At 40.7% G+C, this 20,995-nt stretch overlaps 1 protein-coding gene across 5 annotated transcripts in view; it reads left to right on the top strand.

Annotated features, from left to right (window-relative positions):
- The window catches only part of TMCC3 (transmembrane and coiled-coil domain family 3), a 161,731-nt gene that overhangs the window by 103,711 nt on the left and 37,025 nt on the right, over positions 1–20,995 (top strand). Inside the window, exon 1 of one of the 5 annotated variants that reach the window (XM_027893453.1) lies at positions 6,979–7,093. The exons of the other annotated variants lie outside the window; for them this stretch is intronic. Within the exon in view, the coding sequence (XP_027749254.1) occupies positions 7,016–7,093 (78 nt within the window). The 5' untranslated portion in view covers positions 6,979–7,015. Of the gene's footprint in view, positions 1–6,978; positions 7,094–20,995 lie in introns of those variants that run through there. 5 annotated transcript variants of the gene reach the window in all.

The raw sequence follows: 20,995 nt of genomic DNA, 5'->3' as shown, positions 1-20,995 counted from the left end.
TTTTTGTAGCTAATAATACCTAATGAAATCATGATTTTAAAAGCACCAAAGAATGATTAAGAGTATTGCTAAAAATTCACTTTTTTTTTCCTTGCTTAAATCTATTATTCAGACTGTTCTGAAGCATCTGACACCAGGATAGTTAAAAATAGGGATCATGTTATATCTTATGGCTTGCCTCTATGGTCAACTAGTTTCATGTCTAAATTCACTAAATCTAAATTCCAATCTAAGTCGTGATTCCAATATTCATAATCATATATTCATTGAAAACTATCCTGTAAAATTGTGTAGTAATACATAGTAATAACTTCTTGATATATTGCTATATTTAGATAGGAAAGGGGAGATGTTACTGGATACCTATAAAATAATGGTTGATACACATGTACTTAGCATAATACAAATATCTGCTATGCTGTGGGTTTTTGTTTATGATTTGTTGCCTTTAAAATGTTTGTTGTTAAAATCAGGCACTTAGAAAATTTATGCCAATTAAACATAGTGGCATTTGGGCTTTTCTGCATAGTTGATGTTAATCTTTCGAATCTCTGTCACCCAAAACTGAACTGAATGTAGTCTGTTTAGGTCTGGCAGATTGAGAAGTAAACTGTTTTTATTACACTCATCTTAAATAGGCTCTTAACCATATTTGTATAATGGCTTTTATTAATTCCCAGTTAACCCAGCAGATAACTGACATTAAACACTCCTGTTTTGAAGCCGGTTCCCCTGGTTTTAAAGGAAAGCTTTTGTATGACATTGAATTAGATTTAACAGAACCACAGTTAGATGAGTTGTAGGTGGTCAACTTTAGAAGTGGTGAGGGAAATTGAACTTCATGTCCCTGTAACTTGCATCTCTGTAGACAGAATCATTGTAGTAAACCCCAAAGGGCTGTGTCGTAACAACACTCACTAGGAAGAGGTATAGGCTTACTTGTATAATCATCAATTTTTCTGTCCTCTCATCACCAATATGTGTTTTCTGGTTGACTGGCTAACTAGTCCTAATCCTGCATTTGACATTGTCTCTTCACATGGAAATAATTGATGTCACACATTTAGTATGACATAACTTAACCAGGGCCACTACCATGTAATGTGCTTCACAGACACACACACATACACACACACACACACACACAAACCCCCCAAACCAAACCAAAAACAAAACAAGACAAACAAATAAACAAACAAAAAAAAAACACCAAAAAAACCCCAGGTTCCTATCCAGCAAAATGTGCAATCTCTGTGTGCACCTGTGAGCCACAAACTGAGACAGGATATCTGTGCAGCCATAGCCATAGAGCAGTAAGTAGGGTGAAAATTGACTTACAGAGCCTTTAGGAGCTCAGATGTCACCTACCCAGCTACATGCCACCTCATGGGGGTGTGCACTGCTCTGAGGGTTGGTTAGGATGGCACATACCAAGCGCAACTCTTGTTCTCATGGGCTATGTCTACTGTGCTTGTTTTAATGTAGGATAAAATGTTGCACTGAGGTAACCATCAGAATATGCAGTATAGGAGATCCAGGCTGGTTGTCTTCTGGCTGCAGTTTGAATGATTGGGATGCAAGTTCATATTTGTGTTTTGGAATGGGCCACCTTCATGTGCCAACAGGCTGCAGCTGTTGGTCCTGCGTGTATCGTGGTAATGTCAAAGTGGCTGATTCAGGCCAGACAGGCTGAATACACTCCTTCTCAGAAGGCCCCAAATCACATACCATGGGGCAGAAGAAAATTTGTAAGCTGATGAGCAGCAACCATTCATTAGCTATGGGGAGAATTATATACTTGCCCCTGGAACATGGCCTATCTTTAATGTAAATAGCTGGGCTCCAGGCAAATTCCCCAGTAGGCAGAACAGTAGGCATTCAAGTCTGTTACAAAGGTGGCTCTTATTCACAGCATTTGAAATGCAAAATACTGCCACCATCCTGTAGGTACTGTTTACACTATCACTGTCACTCAGCAGCAGTAGTAAGGAATTATGTAGCAGAATTTTTCTAGGCTGTATGAGAATGAGGAAAGGGCTTAAAATTACCTCTCATCACACAGCAACAAACAGTAGAGTAGGCAGGGGAAAGGATGAAGAAGGACAACTTCTCTTACTCTCACCTGGAGATTTTTACTTGCTTCTCTATACCCCCTATCAATACATCTCACTAATACACAATGACAAGTCTTATTTATCAGTTTTTTACTGCGTAGAAAATGCATTCTCACAGAGTGTCCTAAGCTATTCTATTCTGAAAGCCCATAAAATATTTCTTAGTCAAGAGTGGACAGAGGAGGAAAGGGGTTGACTTAAACTTTTAGTTTTATATCTGAATGTTTATCAACATCTTCTGAATGCACATCACATCTTGGCAATGCAATCTGTCTCAGTGTGGCAACATCACATCTTGGCAATGCAGAGTCTCAGTGTGATCCCTTGGTAGTCTATGCTGTGTACAGACAAGCGAAGTATCTCCTTTCCTGTGGGTGTGAAAGGCTCACGCTTTGGCAGATGAACTGAAAGCCATGACAGCATGCTCAGGGATAACTGCATGACCGGTGTCACTCACCACTATCCCAGCTGCTGTCAGACTTAGAAATGACGTTAGTAGTCTCTTTTCACATAGACCCTTTCCCTGGAGGCTGGTTGCTACAGGTTTTTGGAAAAAGATTTGGTGGCAAGTTAAAAAGTCTCTCAAAAGAAATCCCAGTTTCCTGTTTAGAGTACAGATGCTACCATTGTGGGAAAAGGGACCTTCACCTTCTTCCTGATTGTACCTTTGCCAATATACTCTTGACATCATATGTTTAATTTCTTCCAACAAACATCAGAGCACAATATTTAATAATAGCACTTTTAATTCCAGAAGAGCTCAGGGTTCTCTACAGGAGAAAGACATTCTGTGCTTCTCCTTGTACAAATAGGATAGTTGAAAACCAAAGAAGTAAAGCAAATTGCCAAGATCCAGATTCATGATAAAACTGGAAAGAGAGCAGGGCCAAACCTTGAGCCAGCCTCCCAAAGAAAGGGTTTCCATGTCTTCCATCTCTATAAAGGTTTCCCTTTTTTGGGGGGGAGGGGGAGGGTACTTCCCAGTGTGTGTGTTTATGACACAAGCTATGGGATTACGTTGTGTGGGGAGTTAGGTTTTGCTAGGCAATCTCACTGGTGCCGCTGGTGCTTCTTCTCCATCCATGGCCTTATGCATAAGTCAGTATGGATAATTTATGGCTTGCAGGTGGGAGTGCAGTGTCTTCTGTGCAAGCATGACACATGGTCATGGAACAAGAAATGGATGGCAAAGGTGCAGCTCCTGCAGGGAAGAGTGAGACAGGAATCATCGTTAGAAAGCTCAGGCTCCAACTGTCAGACCTCCTTAGAGCAGTGTCTCTGCTATACTTCCAGAGATTTGATTTTCCCAGAACAGGGCAATACAAGCAAATGCAATATTGAGGGTCTGTCCCTCTGAAAGTCAAATACAGTGGTGTATGCCCTTGTATAGTGATCTTAAGTTTAACCACCCTTCCATTCCTAATTGGCATCCCTTTTTAAAAGGTCACTTTAAAAAGGTAGACAAAGTAATGTAAATACAAAGAGTTAAGCATTGTGGATCATGGCAGCGCTGAAGTGAGGGAAAGGACTGGAAAAGGATGGACGCTGACAGCTGGGCACTCAGTGAGGAATTTTGAGGTATTTGAACTTTAAAACTGGCAGAATGGCTGGCTGGAGTGATTTAACACTTTTATCATTCACTTAAACCTTAGAAATTAATTTTAAAAATACTTTGTGAGAAGAACAAAGGATGAGAGAATTAATATATGGGCTACCGCTTTTACCTGTGTCAGTGTGACTCCAGCCTCATGTTCCTGCCAGTATCTGGAAGGATTTGCTTTAGTGGGCTAAAGGTTTGGTTGAGAGCAGGTGCAGTGTGTGGGAAGAACACTTATTTAAACTCTGTGAGCTTTTGAAAATAACAGTGAGAGAAGTACCTGGTGAAGCTGTCAGTAGTACTGTGCTGTGCAATGTTCTGCCATGCAGGGCCTCCTGACTTTTTTGGGTAGAGGAGGAGAGTTGTGCAAATCAGCTGTGTGTGCAAGAGGAGGGTGACTGGTCTTTGCTCAGTCAAGCCAAATGAAACCTATTTTGCAGTTGTGCCATAGGATAAGAATCTTCCTGCTCCTACTTCAGGCCAGGAAGGCCCTGGCGGCACATGTGTGAGAAGGAAAGATAAAGGGAGCCTTTGGCCAGAGAATTGCATTACACCACAGTTTGACATAAACTTACATTCTGAAGATGCAGATCATTTAATGCCAGCATATGAAAAGAACCATTTATTGAGATAAGGTACTTGCAGAGACTGTCAAAATGACAATGGCTCCTAATTCAGCTTGTGTGGAAGGGCTCTTCTGACCTGTGGGACAGGTGCCTCTACCAAAGCAGCTATTTCTCCTCCACCACAACTTGCTGCTGTGTGCAGCAGTTGTTCCTGGTTCACCAGCCTGCTGTTCTGCAGTCACAGCTCATCCAGGAACCACCCAGTGCCAGGGCTTTTGCTGCTGGTGCAGGACATGGGAGCTGTTGTTGCTGGTATGCACCACTGAGAGCGGTGCCCAAGCAAATGGATCCACAGGTTTGGTTGGAAGGTGTAACCAATGCAGCACTGGGGTCTTACGAGACTAACTGTATTATCCTCTCTTCTTAGAAGCTACATTAGGACAGAGCGCTTTCTTTGTGGATATAATAGTTATATTCACTTTGTGAATGTATTGTGTTAATACTACCTGTAAATGTGTGTTGCACATCCCTAACTCTTTTTATCCTGAAGAGAAGCTTCACCATTTTTTGACTAGTCTTCTGGTATTATTTAAATAAAGTTGATATTATTTAAATAAAACTCTTAAACTTTTGAATAAAGTTATGATTTATGATAAGCCTTATATTACTAAAATGCCAAGCAGTTGAAGCCTTTTATGTGTCCCTTTTCCAACTGCCTACCCTCTCTATGCTTTGATCAACTACACCTGGCAAGGCTAAAAAAAAAACCCTGAAAGTTTCTGAGGAAATAAAGATGTTTCATCCTCGGTGCTGGAAACTACACAATCCCCTTTGGAAATGTGCAATTATTACTTCAGTGAAAACCTCAAACCCCACAAAATTTGCCTATTTAATTTTTTACTCACCTTTACCTCCAGGAGTTCCCCACCCTCTGGCACATGAATTAATGTTCATGTCTGAGCTGAAAGACTGAAGAAACAGTTTCCATTTCCACTTTTTCCCCAGGAGCCTTACAACTTCAGCTAACTCATTCAGCTCTATAAGAAGTATAGGAAGGATGGCAAGTCACCACCTGCTCGCAGTATCCTGTGTTAGTTTGGTTACTTTGAATACTGCATTAGTAAAATAGCGCTCCCTTTAGTAAACCCACTCACTACTTACTTTGGGACAACTGTTAAAACTGGTGTTAGAGTTGAAGAAGAAACACCTGCCAAGAAGGTGAGGTCTAATATTTATTTTTATTTTAGAATTTCAGGTCTTTCATTTATGACGACGTCATTACTTGAAAACACTAAGGAGGCCCCCGTGTCAAATAATTAACTTCTGACAGTACTGTTACCTCAGAACATATGATTGTAATAAAAATGCAAATGGTGGAAGGGAGATAATTTTTTAAGCTGCAAGCTCTTTCTAGAGTAGTTAGCTATGTTGATTTATGTGTGTTTATACATGCACATGCCTTGGGACTTGCTGTCTCCAACTAGAGAAGAAAAGCAGTGTGATTCATGCACGGGCATCATAACAATTGTCTCTAAAAGGTGAAGTCCTGCTGCTGTTACAAAGGAGTTGGTCTGAAGGAACTCCAGATTTACTTTGTGTAACAATTAAAGGTGGTAACTCAAGTATTCTGTTTATTCCAGAAAAGAAAAAAGTACATGTCATGTACAACTTAATGGGTGATTATAAAACAGTACTTCAATTACACTTTTCATTAAGTTGTCACTTAATGCATTCCTCAGCATTGGCAATCTGAAGATAAATGTGAAAATCAGTCAGAAACACCCCTCAACTCTTAGGAATTTAAGTACATTGGCATACATGTGCCCTGGAAAACAAGTTTTCCCTGAGTGTTCACATATATGGTTTGAAGCTAGAACATTGAAGGATTTATCTCACCTGTGTAATGTGCAGAAAAGGGGACTGAATTGGTTGCTGTGCTCCACTGACCACTTTGAAAAATATAAACCCTGATTATTTAGTTGGTTTGATAGAATTTTTATAACATGTTGATTGCAAAAACGTCTAGGTATCAAGGGCTTTCAAGCAGCGTTACTCAGTAGTGCCCCGGGTGCTTTATGCTACCGCAGTCAATACCTTACAAGTGAGTCTGCCCCAAAATGACACACAGTACTTCTGGTTTCTCCTTTCTTTCCCCTTTGGACTTCTGAACCCTTAGGATTTGCTCTGCTTTGTGAGATTTCACTGTAGCCACAGGGTCTAGATTTGTTTTAACAGAACTCGAGATGGTTGCTTGATGGTAACTCCCCCTAAGAGCTGGAGCTGAACCAAACCGGCGGCTGTCAGCAGGAGGAACGGGACTGCCACCCCTTCACCCAGGCATACCTCTGGGAGATCATCGTGCCACAGCTCCTGCCGTCCCCTCAGACACGCCTTCAAATTTAAACAAACAAAGCAATTTATAGCCCGCTCCCACCCTCTTCTCCCTTCAGGCGCCCTCCCTTTATCGAAGGAGAGGGACAGCACCTCCCTGGCCCCCTCAGGACCCGCCCGGTGGGCGCCAGAGCGCGGCCGCCGCCCGGCTCAGGGGTTAATGCGGGTGTGCCGCTGGGGAGCGGTGCGGGAGGGGCGTGCCCGGCAGGGGCGTGCCCGGCGCTCCCGCACGGCGGCGGCGGCCGAGAGCCCCCTCAGTGCCGCGGGCGCGGGGCTGGAGGCTGGGTGTCCCTCGGCGGGACCCCGCGGGTGTCGGGCTGTCGGCGGCGCTGAGGGGCACCGGCACCATGCCGGGCAGCGACACGGCGCTGGCCGTGGACAGAACCTACTCGGACCCGGAGCGGCACCGGCGCCGCAAGGCGAGGGTAAGGCTGGGAGGGAGGGAGGGAGGGCAGTCGGCCGGGGAGGCGAGGGTGACGGGGCTGCCCGGTGGGTGCCCCGGTGAGAGGCAGCCGCCAAAGGGATGTCCACGTTTTGCTAGGTTAGCGGTCCAGAGGAAGTTTGTTTTTTTTTTTTTTTTCCGATGTGCTTCTTTCATATTCCTACTCTGAGTGCTCTTTGGTGTAGGAAAATTAAATTAAACTGGCTGTTGACATAATATAAACCAGTGTTAAAGATATATCCACAGTCGAAACTAGTTGGACGCGAGTAATAGAGAACTTACTCACCAAAGTCAACAGCGCTGATGATTTAACGCAGTGACTCTGTGTCTAGATCACAGCAGTGAATACTGGAGTTTGGGGTTTGTTTCTCAAGGTTTGTTTAATAAATTGTGGAGCAGGTGTATCTGGCAGCAGAGAATGATTACGGTTCCCTTTATGAAGTTACTTAAAAGAGGGCTGTGGCAGGGATGGAAGCTGACAGAAAAGATGCACCTGTGTGCCAGGGACAAAGTAAGAATATACTGGATACCCATGAGGTATGGCTTTATGGGACAGTTTTTCTTATAGTCAGCTGCAAGTTCATCTTTCTTTGTCTTAATTATTTTGATGTTTTGTTTATACAATATATGTATATATAAACATAAACGTGTATAGGCAAAGCTTGTGATCCTTTCATGTATTTAGTGGCTTTTGTGGTAAATGTCTTGTTGATGAAGGCATTTGACTTTCTAGTTAATGCACAGATTAAAATTGTTACCTAGATGCTTAGCTCAAACAGGTGTAAAAGAAGTGGCTCTTTCTTCTCAACCACCGCAGGAAGAGACAAAAAAATGGAGGTTACTGTAGCAGACATGAGATATTGGAAGACATTCTCTTATCTATGCTGAGATCTGGAGTCTGACAGTGAGCTTTATGGTTTGAAGTGTAAGGATCAACTATTTGTGAAGGAAGATCTTTTCTGGGAGGTGAGGGGGGAAAATGTTTTTGGTTTTTGGGGGAGGTTATTTTCCTGTGCTGCACATTAGCTGTAAATTTCATTCCCTTCAGCCCATTAATTGACAGTGCTGGAAAGGAGATGGCATACTTCAGATTGTTTCAGAATAATGAAATGTGTTAAAAATAGGTAGCCCTATACTCTGTAGCTTTACTACTGGAGTCTACAATGCTCTTCACAGTCCAAGCTGGATACGCATGAGTCATAGCGGAGTTAAAAATGTTATGCATTTCCTTAGTTTTTCTCTTTGAAAGTTGAACTGATTAGTTTTTCCTTCACTGATCTTGCTGTAAGAATAGTGTGCTACCTAGCAAACTGTGGCCATGGAGAAAAGTTGCATATCTTCATAATATTTGGCATGTTAAGAGTTAAACTCTACTCTGTAGTCTAGTTGATCTGCTTAAAAGCATAAAGCATCATGGATAATGCCATGTTGATTATTGTACTTGTGTATTGAATTTTTTTTTTTAATCTCATGTTTAAGACAGTTTTGTAAAAGCATTGGTCTTCTCTCTGATTTAGGATTTCTTTTAACCAGGATTAGCCGCTCCTTCCCTTCCTGTGACCATGAGAACTGAAAATATAACTCGTGTACAAGTTTAGAGTTGTATGTAATTGTGATGCTCCAGAGTTTGGGCTTTACAAGTTGTGTCAGATATCACAGAACTTGTAATACAATTTTGCACACTTTGCACAAAGTTCCCTGTGGCTGAAAGAGAGAAAATACTTTAATGAAGATCAGTTGGGTCGTTTTTAACACAGGGCAGTCATTGTTGCTCGTGAGGGCCAAATGTTTTGAGGGAAAGACAGTTCTCGTCCTTGGATGAATCACAGGAGAGCCAAGCAACGCCACGCATGGCAGAAGTGAGTGGGGCATAAAACCACTATTGCTTGAAGTGTTACAGTAGTAGTGCGTTACACAACTGCCTTATTTGGTAGGTATAGATTTAAAGCCACGTGGTTTCCTTGTTTTTGGAAAATCATCCATCTCCAACTTTAGGAGGAGTGCCCTTCCAGAAGACTTTTCCTGCCTCTCCTTGCCAGTAGTATCTGGTCACTATGATGTGGATTACTGTGGCTCGCACAGGTGGAATCAGTGCTGACAGTACAGCTGTGCAAAATGTTTCAGGTCTTCTCTGCTAATAACCAGTTGCTGAAGCTTCACTGTGCTTCACATCCACTAATAGTTGATTTCTACAACACTTCAAATGCAAATCCAAATCTTTCAAAATCAAAACCTAAGCTATGAAGTAGGACAAGAATTGGGAGCAGGGGTTGCATTTTTTGTTGTCATGCACCAAGTCCAGCTCTTGCTGGAATTTGAACATAGCTTGCAGGATAGCTGAAAAGTGTCACAATTCTTTCTTAAGGGAGATTTGTTTTTGCAGTAAGTACTGTGGGAGACTAGGGTGTTCAGACTAGCTACGCTGTATTTCTGGAGCAGGAAATCCATGTGGAGGTCTATGCCATTGCAATAGTTAACACTCTTGATGCTCAAACTAGCCGGGCTATGCTAACTTGTACCTCATTGTGTTGACTTCTGCTTCCAGAGCATTGTGTCAGGACTGCCTCTCAAGGCACTATTAAACTTGTCATCTCTGAATGCTCGCCAGGTTATCCTATATAGACCTCAGAAACCTGTATACACAATTTTTTTTTTTCACCTGCTGATCAGGACGTTGCTCCTCACTCTTGGTCTCTTACTCATTACTGAACAAAAATCTTCCACATTTCATCAGGACTATAAACTTGTATGTATAATTATGTAGGAGAAAAATCCTTTTCTAGTACGACTAAACCACATGGGGATCCTTTACCACATCCCATCAGAAGTCAAAGCAGGAGCCTACTTTTAACAAGTGCCAGGTGCGTTAGAGAGAGATGCGGGAAGGTCACAGTTAAGTAATTTCTTGCCTATTCAGAACTTTATTAGTGGAAGACATATTCAAAATGGTAAGAATCCCTCCTTTATTTAAAGCAAAAAAACCCCATTACCTGGAACAGATGTGGTTTATTTATTAACAGATAGAGAATCTTAATTTCAGTCTTGTTCTTTCAGCCTTAGTGAGACTACCAATAGAATCAGTGTTTTGTGGATGATTTAATTCTTACATGATCACACATACAAAAGGCTTACATTAAAAAAAAGAATACAGAAATCCACTTGTTTTCTACTGATGAAAAAGCATTCTGTAGAATGTCTCTTCTCATTTTCCAGGTCTCTTATGATCCCTTCAATTCATCTTGTCAGCGAGGCAGACTTTTTAATAATCTCTCCTCATATGTGTCTCTTTCTAAGCCTCTAATCACTTTCATCATCTGTCTTTGAATTCCCTTTACTTCCTAAATTCTTTAGTAGGTTCAGAGGAAATGACATAAAGGAACCTAAAAGGATTAAAAAGGAACAAACAAAAACCCCCCAAACAGAATACCCCACCAAAGCAAACAAATTGAACAACAAAAAACCACCACTCTACCCTAAACAAAAAGCCACCCCACCCACAGTTTTAGCAGAAAGGGAGATTTAATCTCCTGGTACTTTTTTAAATGCAAAACAAAGATCACTGTAGAAGACATGCTTGTTTTGGGTTCTTGTGACTTGCAACCAAACCTCCCGATGTATTATGCTCAAAGACCTTATGAACATTTTTCCCCACAGTTCCCTCAGGTTTTGACATACAATGAAAATAATTTGATGAGACAGAAGATTGTTAAGACCTCCAAGCTCTGGTTTTAAATCCACAGTGTATTTAGAAATGTGTGAAACCTGTCAAAGAATAGGTGGTATGATGCAGGGGTATTGGGAATAGGAGAGAGAAACCATAATTATAATGTGAACCCAAAATGCTTGATTAGGTTGTTAGAACTGAAGAAAAAACTTGTTTGTTAGTTTAAAACAATAACTGTGTGTTTGATTGTTTTGTTATTTTAGAACTATTTAAATGATTAAGTTCTTACCACCCCTCCCCCCCCCCAGTGACAGAAAGGAATTGTAGGAAGTTTCCAAAGTTGGTATCTTTTTTTTGGTATACTCTGAGTTTTGAGATTAAATACACCTAAAAGCTAAAAATCACTGTTAGGATTGTCTTGTCACATGAAACAAAGGGGGAAGTTGTTGCTGTACAACTTAGGAAAGCATTGTTGTGCTTCCCTGCTCCTGGAAGGCGAACCTCTTTGGTAGACTTTTAAGGCATAAAAGTTATGTTTTCACCCAATCCGTCTTTTCCCTTACCCAAGAAGGAAGTTTTAAACAATAAGTAGAAGGGGGAATGCATCTTCTTTTTAAGGTTTAAGCTGATTTTAAGCTTGGAAGTTTTATACTTAGACTTTTCATAGTTTTTGGTCTCCACTAGGAAAATGCACATCTCTGAAGATTGTACAGTGTCCGTTCCTTTGCTGTGCTGTTGATCTGTTCTCATTGAAGTGGATGGTATTGCCTGCAGGACTGGGGTATCTGTTATCACCCTTTAAATGTTAGGTCTATTAAAAAAAAGAAGTCACTGGGGGAAAATGGCCAACCTTCTGATTTGCTTTCTTTTTGAAGGACATGTAATCGCCCTTCTGTCAGGTTGCCAGTGGTGATGTTAGGGGGATGCCAAGAGCTCTATATCCCTGGCTTGCTTATTGTCATCTCCATAGGTCAGACTTTCACTAGGCACCACCTGGCAAAAAGTCTGCACAGAGGGTAGACCTTAAGGGTTTGGTGGATTTGACATCTAATATTGTCCAGGCTAAAAAGATTGCCACTGCAAATTGTCCCATTTCAGTTGTTTTGCTTTCATCTTCAGCCCTACAGAGAGTGTGGTTTTGGGAAAGACTTGTGAGGGAGATGAATCACTATGTAGCTCTGGGGAAAGGGTGGCACCTAATTCTCCCTCCCTGTTTATCTATCCTGGTGGTGAAACTTTTCTGAAGAGCATTGCACTACTTACTATTGAAAGTTTTTTGCTCTTCCCTTGCTCTGAAACAGGGAGGATTAACCTGCAAAGCCAAAAATGCACCTGCTGATCTAAAGCCTTTAGATAGGGGACCTAGCATGTAATGGAATGCCTTGAGGCTGTGCACCCACCCCTTTCCACATATTCAGCAAGTGAAAACCCCTGTAAGGCGTATTTTTATATCGTTGTACATAATCTAAGCTTTAATTTAGGGACAAGGATGAGAGTGGAGGGATATCTTTAGCAGATGAGGCATAAAGAATACCTACAAATTGTGAACTGTAATTCTGTTACTGTAGAAACAGAAATGAGGCTTTCTGTTTTCCAAAAATATTACAGAAGAGCTTAATATTGAGAGCTGGCCCACTTCATTATTGTTCTCTTTAGGCTTTACAACTGAATAAAATTCCAGAGGGCAGAAGCTGCGGACACTACTGCTATTAGTATTTTCTTAGTTACCTCTGTATTGGACACTCAGACTATGTGTATTTTAATGGACCTGTGATACGAAGTATTTGGCATCAATTCTAGATACTTCTCAATTAACCTTTACTATAGTAAGCATCTTTTCCTTGGCTTTTCCTATTTATGTACAGTTTACTAACAGTTGCCTTCCTTTGTAAATTTTTCTCAGTAGCTCTGGATGCAGAAGTTACATGGGGCTGCGAAGAATTGACATTGTGCTATTGAATTAAAATAAAAATGTGATCCAAGTAGTGCTGAATTAACTGGAAACTTTTGATTAACATCAGTGACCTATGGAACCAATCTGAGGTGAATTAGAACAGCCTTATGGAAAATTCTCTGTGTATTAAGTGTTCCTTACAGGATGGTAGATGCTACTTCCAGTTCATATTACAGTCTCATCTAGCTTAAACCAGGAGGGTGTAGGTGGGGTTTTATCTGTGTTTTTTTGTTTTGTAAATACATGCTCTTTTACTGGGTTTGGCAAAAAATGCATGGAAACTAGTTTAGTTTCCTGGCAAAGGTTGTGATGAAAAGAGCAGCCCGTGTGTATGTATCCAAGGACTGCAAAAGTTAGACACTGTAATTATCTATGTCATGTGATTGTTGGGGGGTTTTTGTTAATAGGAGTATGGCTACTGCATAATTTGCTTTTCAAGCATTAAATAAGATTTTTTTTTTTTGTTGACCTGTTCATGCTGTGTTTAAAGGAAGCCTTTTCAGTTGAAGCATTATGATGGAAGTTGGTATTTTAAAGATAGGGGAGACTGCAATGCTCTGGAGTCAGTTTATATACACAAGAGGTGTTGATTTATAAGGTCAGAAAAAGCATTGAGCAGAGCTAGTGGAAGTCTTCCAATCTTAAAAAAAACCCTGATATGACCTACTACCACCACCAAAAAAGCAAGTGGCACAGCTTACAGGAAATGTGAGGAGTCAGTGCTTTGGGATCTGTGGATTGTTTTTAACTCTAAGGAAATTTCTAAGTGGGTTTTAAGAGCTATACTACAAGAGTTACTGTTACAGGAAGAGAAACCATATTAGGGTAAGTTGATGTAGCGAGTTTCTCTGGTTTTACAGCATTCACTCCTTTTATTTCAAGTTATTCCAGTACATGTAATACAGAAATTACAATTCAGCTAGTGCTCAATGTTCAAATGCAAAATGATATAAATATGCAGAAAATATGCTGGTTTATACCATAATGTCTGTAGAGGTGAGTAATGTGCAAAGATCAAACTGGCAGACCCATTACAACTGACTCTTAACATTTTTCTAATTCTGAGCAGTGCAGTTGAGTAGCATCCTGTACTGTAAGTGTGCCAAGGACCTCCCAAGATTCACTGCTCCACCCTCCCTTCCTAGGAAATGAATTCATAGCAAATGGGGGCTGGCTGTTTCTCGGACTTTAGTGGCCATTGACTGTGTTTTGGATTATGGTAGACAAGAAGCTTTGGTTGAAGGTTGTGGACAACTGCAATGAAAGGTGGAAGCTTTGTAACTGAGTAGAATCAAACCCAGTACTAATCTCAGAGACATTTAGTGTTAGAAAAACTAAACTAACAGATTTTGTTAGTAAGAATTGCCTAGGTCAGGCATGAGGACTCTTACTGAAGAAAGGCCAAAGATAACTTGGCTGTTAACTCATTCACGGCTGCTTCTCCAATCTGCAGCACTGCACGTTGCAACCTTCACCCTGCCAGCATTTCCAAAGCTACTCAGAGCTTCAGAGCTGTCTTGTGCCAAGTCCATGCAGAGCACCCTAATATGGGCTCCTTCACCTTCACTGTGGTCATACTGTGCTTACAGATTCTGCACCCCTCCCACTGCCAAGCTGCCTCACTCCCTGTAGCGGGGCTGAAGGGCAGGGCAAGTGTGTGGATGTGACTGGGCAGCTCTCAGCAGCTTTTGGGCATGTTCAGGGCAATAGAAGGAATGAAGAGGATAGTAGGGAGACATGATGAAGAGAGGAACAGGGGTGAGACTTCATGTGCTCAACCTAGAATGGAGTCACTGCCCAGAATGGAGTTACTCCCCCTCCAAAGGCAGGTGCAATTTTCTTGTTCCCCTTCTTTACTCCATGTAGATGACTTGAAAATAAAATGCTTCAGTATTTGGTATTTTACTCTAGTTACTGATACGTGTGCATAATATGGGACTGTGTGGCTCTTACTATGTTAGGAATCCCTAGTTTTACTAGAGGTTTTTGTTGGAGTAAAGCAATCCTGTGTCGTGGTTGTCCCTGATACTTTTGGCAGAGCAGCGAAGTATCTCTTCATCTCATCAGGTTTCAGATTTCTTTTTTCTCCCTTCCTGCCATGTCCAGAGAAAGAGGTTATCTTTGTTCATTCCCTTCTCTTGCCATACCTAGGAAGGAATCTAGTTACATCTTGTCATCTGTATCCAGTCCTTTTTTAGAGCAAATTACAGTTTCACCTGGATGAACAAAAGAATAATGACAGCCTGCTCCTAAAATAAGAGTTTAAGGAGTGTTCTTAGGAGTCTCTTTTAAAGGCAGATAGTAAATCAGCAGACGGATTCAAGCTGACAGGCTCCTGTTGTGCTAAAATGGGTCCAGAGAGTTTACATGAGTTTGCCATATTCTTATGTTGCTGCCCAGCTTTTTGTGAAGGTATCTACAGTGGAACCCTTTCTTCACATGTTAATTCATGCAGTGGGTGACTCAGGCTCTTCTGATAAAGAATATCATCACAAGCACAAGTTGCTGGTCCTGATGAGGGCTTGTGATCTGTACAAGAGTTATGCTCCTTCTGTCATGTGCAAGTGGGCTGGATTTAGTAGACTGTGGGAGTACTGGAGATGAGAGAAAGCGAAAGCATTTATAAACAAGACTTGAGGGAGGTTTAAGAAAAGTTGAGTGAAGACAATGAGTGAGAGTTTGTCCTCTGGTTGCCAATAGGTATGTGAAGAAATTCTGAGACTGTCCTTGTTGAGCCTTACATGTTTTGTTCCCATAAACTGCATCGATGTGGTTTTGAGTAGTTTATCTTGGGAAGCACCAAGGAGCATTACTGCCTGTAAGAGCCACGTGCTTATTGCTACTCCTGAAAGGAGATGTGCCATTGCCAGGTGATTCCTTTGTGTCTTTCCAGTCTGAACCCTATGGTATCCTCTCTCTAGAGCACAGAAAGATCCTATTGAGCAAATCTTCTATGTCTGATATTTATGAAACTGGCTTTCTATGCATTTCGACCTGAGGGACGCCATTGTGTCTTGCAGTATAAATGTAATGTAGAAAAAACATGCAGCCTTCTTTTCAATGAGCCTTTTTTTTTGCCTTCAAGGAACTCTATTTCTCTTTACCAAGTAATTGGAAAGCCTTGAATAGCAGGTGAGTTCAGGAGATGAATGAGATATGACCCATGACCTAACAAAGCTCAATCGGAAAGTGATTGAGTGGAATCTCAAGTGACATTCATAATATGTGTCAGGCCTGGTGTCAAGCTTCTGTTTGGGATTTTTTGATGCCAGAAACTATGATATTTTTTAGGTTTGGGAAGCTGGGCTTTAAGTGCAGTAGCTTACAAATTGTTCTTTCACAAGATGTTTTGGCCCATGTTGCCACTTTTCATGCATACTTAGGTGGGATTTGTCATTTTCTAGTGACTGTGTACATTACACTGTAGCCTATATGCAAACTACTCTTTAATTTTGAAGAATTTCTCTTGCAATGAAGATATACCCACTTGTGTTTTGAAACAAATAGCCAAGGCCTTGTTTCAGTTGTTCTTGTTTGGACTTGAGAGAGTCAACTAGAATAATCTTTGTTCTGTGCCATTATGTGGTGTGGCAGTTAATGTCAGAGAAGGCTGAAGTTCAGTGATTTCCTTGAAGAGAATCTATGCTTTGAAATGAAGTCTAAAGCAGTGGTGACAACATTAGCCTAAGGCTCTGGTGACATGGATTCAGGCTACTGTGACAGCTCTCAGCCCTTGTTTAATGGGAGTGATTCACCTCTCTGAAGAGACTGTGGCTTCTCTAAGTGTGCACAGGAGAGTGGATAAATACTGTGAAGGATACATATTTCAGAATCATTAGCCATTCAGGTGGCTACTTTAAGAAAAAAAAACACTGACTTTTTTTTTTTTGTTTGGACTTCCAAAAATACACTGTGGGTGCAAGTTCCTGCTTTCCACATCAGGCAGATTTTAAGATTGTCATAGGTGCCTCTTCCCCCCAAATTGTTTAAGTCTGTGTAACTGCTTGAAACTGGGCATTTGCTCTTAAGATAGTTGTGTATTGTACCCTTTGTAGCTGAGAGTGGGAAAGCTCTTGCAGTGATGTGTCTATGTTGCTTCGGTAAAAGCTTAAACTACATCACATAGAGGTGCCTATCTGAAGCTGGGTGAGACTAAATCCAGTCTAAATAACTGTGTGGTAATGGATATTGCAAATACTGAATAAAAGATGCAAGTTTCACCATTTTTCTTGCATTATAGAACTAGATGTATGTACTGAATATGTAGGCATTTGTGCCAAATTAACTCTACTCTTGAATGGGACTTAAAGTTCTTTATTAGGCAGAAAAGCAAAAGGCTTTTCTGGCACTCCCTCTTACGCCGTGCATTCTTAATATTGCTGATTCTTCATTTCACTTATGCATAATTGTACTGTTTTAGGAAAACTTAAAAAAAACCCAACCAAACAAAAAAAAACCCCACTCTGTCTTTTTGCCAGCTTTGCCATTATGCATAGAAATCATTGGTCTCTGGTTGCTCAGAAATTTGGCAGTACGGGATGTTACCTTTCCTTTCTCCTCTTCTCTCTGTTTTGACTCGATTATGATTATTATAGAGTGTTCCTGTAGAGTGACTACTCTACATAAATGCATTATTTTTCTCTGTGTACTTAAGCCAGAATTAAATTATAGGAAGGTTGGTTTTTTTAATATAAAAGAAGAAAGGTGAAAAAATACCAATATATGACTTGGAAAGAAGGGGAGGAGTCCTAAATTTATCTCATTGTTACTGCAAGAAAGCCAAAGATTACTTCTGTAAATCTGTAGGGCTCATTACTTCTGGTACCAGCATGTGCTTCTGCTAATGGGAAGTTTGGCAGTGCTTTGCGCTTTGTTAGTGGTGCTTTCCACTGGAATTAGGCTGGTACTTACTTGTGTCTCACCTTGTGATAGAGTTGAGGCTGCAAGCAGATGAAACCACTACCAGGGCTTTTCCATCAGCTATTTCCTGCCCTTGGATAAATAAGCAGCAATACTGGGTGATTTCAGTGATGCAAGATTAGGCCTTCTGCAGGTGCTATTTGTAATAATGTTATTAATGAAAACGGGCATTTATCAATTTTAAGCACGTCAGTGAGAAGTCAGAAAAAGACAAGCTTGTAGAGATAGGAGCTGGGAGGACACAGCCACAGTGTCAACTATTTGTATTGTCTTGTGTGGCTGATAAAAAAATAAATTCATTCTTTCAGCAAGGTAGGCATGGCAAGGTTCACACATTTGGAAGTCGATTTCTTTAAAAGTCTAAGGGGAAATTTATGTATGAATTTTTAGAGCATGGAATTAGAAATTATGATTGAACGTGTTTCTTTACATACATACATACGGTACTACCTCTGGTTTGAAGAAAGCTATTTTATTTCCAGTATATTTTTCTTTGGTTTAAGGAGTTCACCTTGGCCATGCCTAACCTATGGTAAAATATGTGCTGATAGGACATATTAATTTACTATTCCTCATGTGTCTGTCAAACCTCAGTCTGCCTTAACCTTTTTGGCAGGTTCTGCCATTTAAAAAAATTACTCCTCCCTATGTAGCAGGAATCAGTTTTCCAGCATTAGGATGTAAAACTGTATAGTGTTTGCATATATGCAGCGACTCTTCACATCTTGGCAAAAAGTGCTACGTGATAGGTTTTCAGTGTGACTCATACATGCTGTTTATATGAGACTGCTTCATGCTTGGACACTGGCAAGTATGAGTGTCCTCATGTTAATTTTATAAAGTAGATGTGACTGAAAAGAAACTTGTATAGCATGTGGTAGGGGTAGAAGGGCAAAGACAGGTGGAAAGACTGTCTTGGAGCACTGCTGTTGTATTAAAACATATATAGAATTTGTATTCAGTGACTCCAACAGCGGTCCAAATTAGAGGCTACCTGAGAAAATACCTAACTTGCATAAATCCTGGCCTTCTGAAGTCTGATGATACTGTGCCCTAATTCCTTGCAAACTTTTAGTCTTTATGATGGTCTTCTAATTTTGTCTATTCCAGTCCTCAGGGTAAGAATATTTGTTCCTCTTGTAAGTGCTTCTTCAGCGTGATCTGTCAGTGAATTCCCAAAACTGTAATGTCTTCTTTTCAGAATATGTCCTGTAATCTTCAGCATTCAATTGCTTTTGCTGTTCCAGAATGGACATTTTAAAGAGAAGGGAGAAAGGAAGAAACTGGGAGAAAGAGAAAATTTTTACTCTTTATGTGCAACAAATGGCTCAAATCAGTCTGTGAGTTGAGGAGGGTTGGGTCTGATGCTCATCACTCCTCAAGTGTAACTGTGTAGTTAATATTTGTGCCTTGCTTTGTTGTGACTGACAGGATGCGGGGAGCTGCAACACTGGTCCCTATTCCTGCAGACTCATAGCTTGTCTTGCTATTTTCCCTCACTTTGTCTTTCTCTAGCAATGAGAACACAAAGGTTGCTCAGCCGTTATTACAGATGCTGATTAAATTAACTCATGCTGAAGTTAATATGGAAACAAATCTTAAGTGAAGACCTGGTTTAGAATTTTCATTTTGAAGAGTGGAAAAAATAATTTTATGTGTAAAACAGAATCCTCATACTGTTTAGGGGTTGTGGTATTTCCCTTTCTAACATTTCTGTCTGATATTAAGAAAGTAAAGGGCTACAATAATTTGTAGACTCCCTGATAAGGTAGCTTTAAAACATGACTGTTCTGATTTATGTCCAACCAACAACCAATCCCCACGCAACCACTTGCCCAACTCCCCCACCAGCGGGATCAGGACAAAAATTGGAAGGGTAAAAGCTAGAGAACTGGTGGGCTGAGATAATAGGGAAAGCAAAAGCCATGCACACAAGCAAAGTAAAGCACGGAATTAATTCACTGCTTCCCATGGACAGGCAGGTGTTCACCCATCTCCTGGAGAGCAAGCCCCATCAGTTAATTGGGAAGATGAATGCCATCACTCTGAGTGTTCCCGCTCTTCCTCCTTCTCCCCCCCACTATATATACTGAGCATGATGTCATATGGTCTGGAATATCCCTTTGGTCAGTTGGGGTCACCTGTCCTGGCTGTGTCTCCTCCCAACCTCCCATGCACCCCCAACTTCCTTGCCAGCACGGCAGTATGAAAAGCAGACAAGGCCTTGGCTCTATGTAAGCCCTGCTCAGCAATAACAAAAACATCTCTGCATTATCACCACTGTGTCCAGCTCCACACTAGCTACTGTGAAGAAAGTTCACTCTACCCCAGCCAAAATCAGTACAGTCACATAAATTCACTTTATTTATATCCCTTGCACATTGCAATAAGCCTTCATTTCTATTTTAAGAGAAAATTTTTATCTCTGATTACATCCATTACCTAGCTAATTTTAGGGATGTTAACTCCTCATGGTTTAGTGAGACAGGATTTTAATAGCTGTGTCTGAATACTTGTGTAAAATTTATCATTGTGTGTTTCTATGTAGGGCCAAATATTTTGCTTATGATGTTGCTGTTTTGGTGACTAACAGGCTGATGGATTGATAAATACATACTTTACTGAAAGAAGGGTCAGCAAATTGTAAATAGGAAGAAATTCTCCTTCCAATATGATTTTGAACAGTCTCATGTTCATCATGTGATGATACCATCTTATCAGTATGTTTTAAGGCTGCAGAGTTAGAATTGGCTTGGAAATACTGTATTTGAACTGAGTGTCTGAAATTCCAGTGTAAGGGGCAGTGAGCTTGCCATATATTTTACTATCCAGCACATGAAGCAATATCTTTATTTCCCTTGCTAAATTTGGGAAGGCTTTGATTTTAGGAGGGTAGTGCCTGGTACCATACAGTGCTGTGATTAACATACTATGAGGATTCAGTTCTGGGACTTCTATGATAAAACCGCACCATTCTCCAAAATTGTCTTTTCTTCCTGGAGCAGACAAGTCTATCTGTTGTCATTATCTTTGCAGTAGGAGTAAGATTTAGGAGATGTTAACAAAGGTACAAAGTGTCCTTAGTTCAGCAGCTCATTTCCAAACACATAAGAACCCTCAGCATTATCACAGCAGATGTACTTGCTTTTTGAATGTTGAATGTTCAGAACTATTCCTTAGGCTAACACTACACTCAGCTATCTTCTGTCAGCACTACAATTACCATAGGAAACTCAATTTATGAGGCTTCTGGCTAAAATCGTGGTGTTACGTGCAAAACCAGAGTCCATATAGCCACAGAAATACTAATGTTTTAAATAAAAATAATGAATACATGTTGCTATTGT

The sequence above is a fragment of the Empidonax traillii genome, unplaced genomic scaffold, assembly GCF_003031625.1.
Source record: "Empidonax traillii isolate 1590-97213 ecotype Southwest subspecies unplaced genomic scaffold, ASM303162v1 scaffold389:size961896, whole genome shotgun sequence".
NCBI classification, from domain to species: Eukaryota; Metazoa; Chordata; class Aves; order Passeriformes; family Tyrannidae; genus Empidonax; species Empidonax traillii.
Note: the sequence above shows the minus strand (reverse complement) of the source record. Positions and strands in the feature narration are given on the sequence as shown.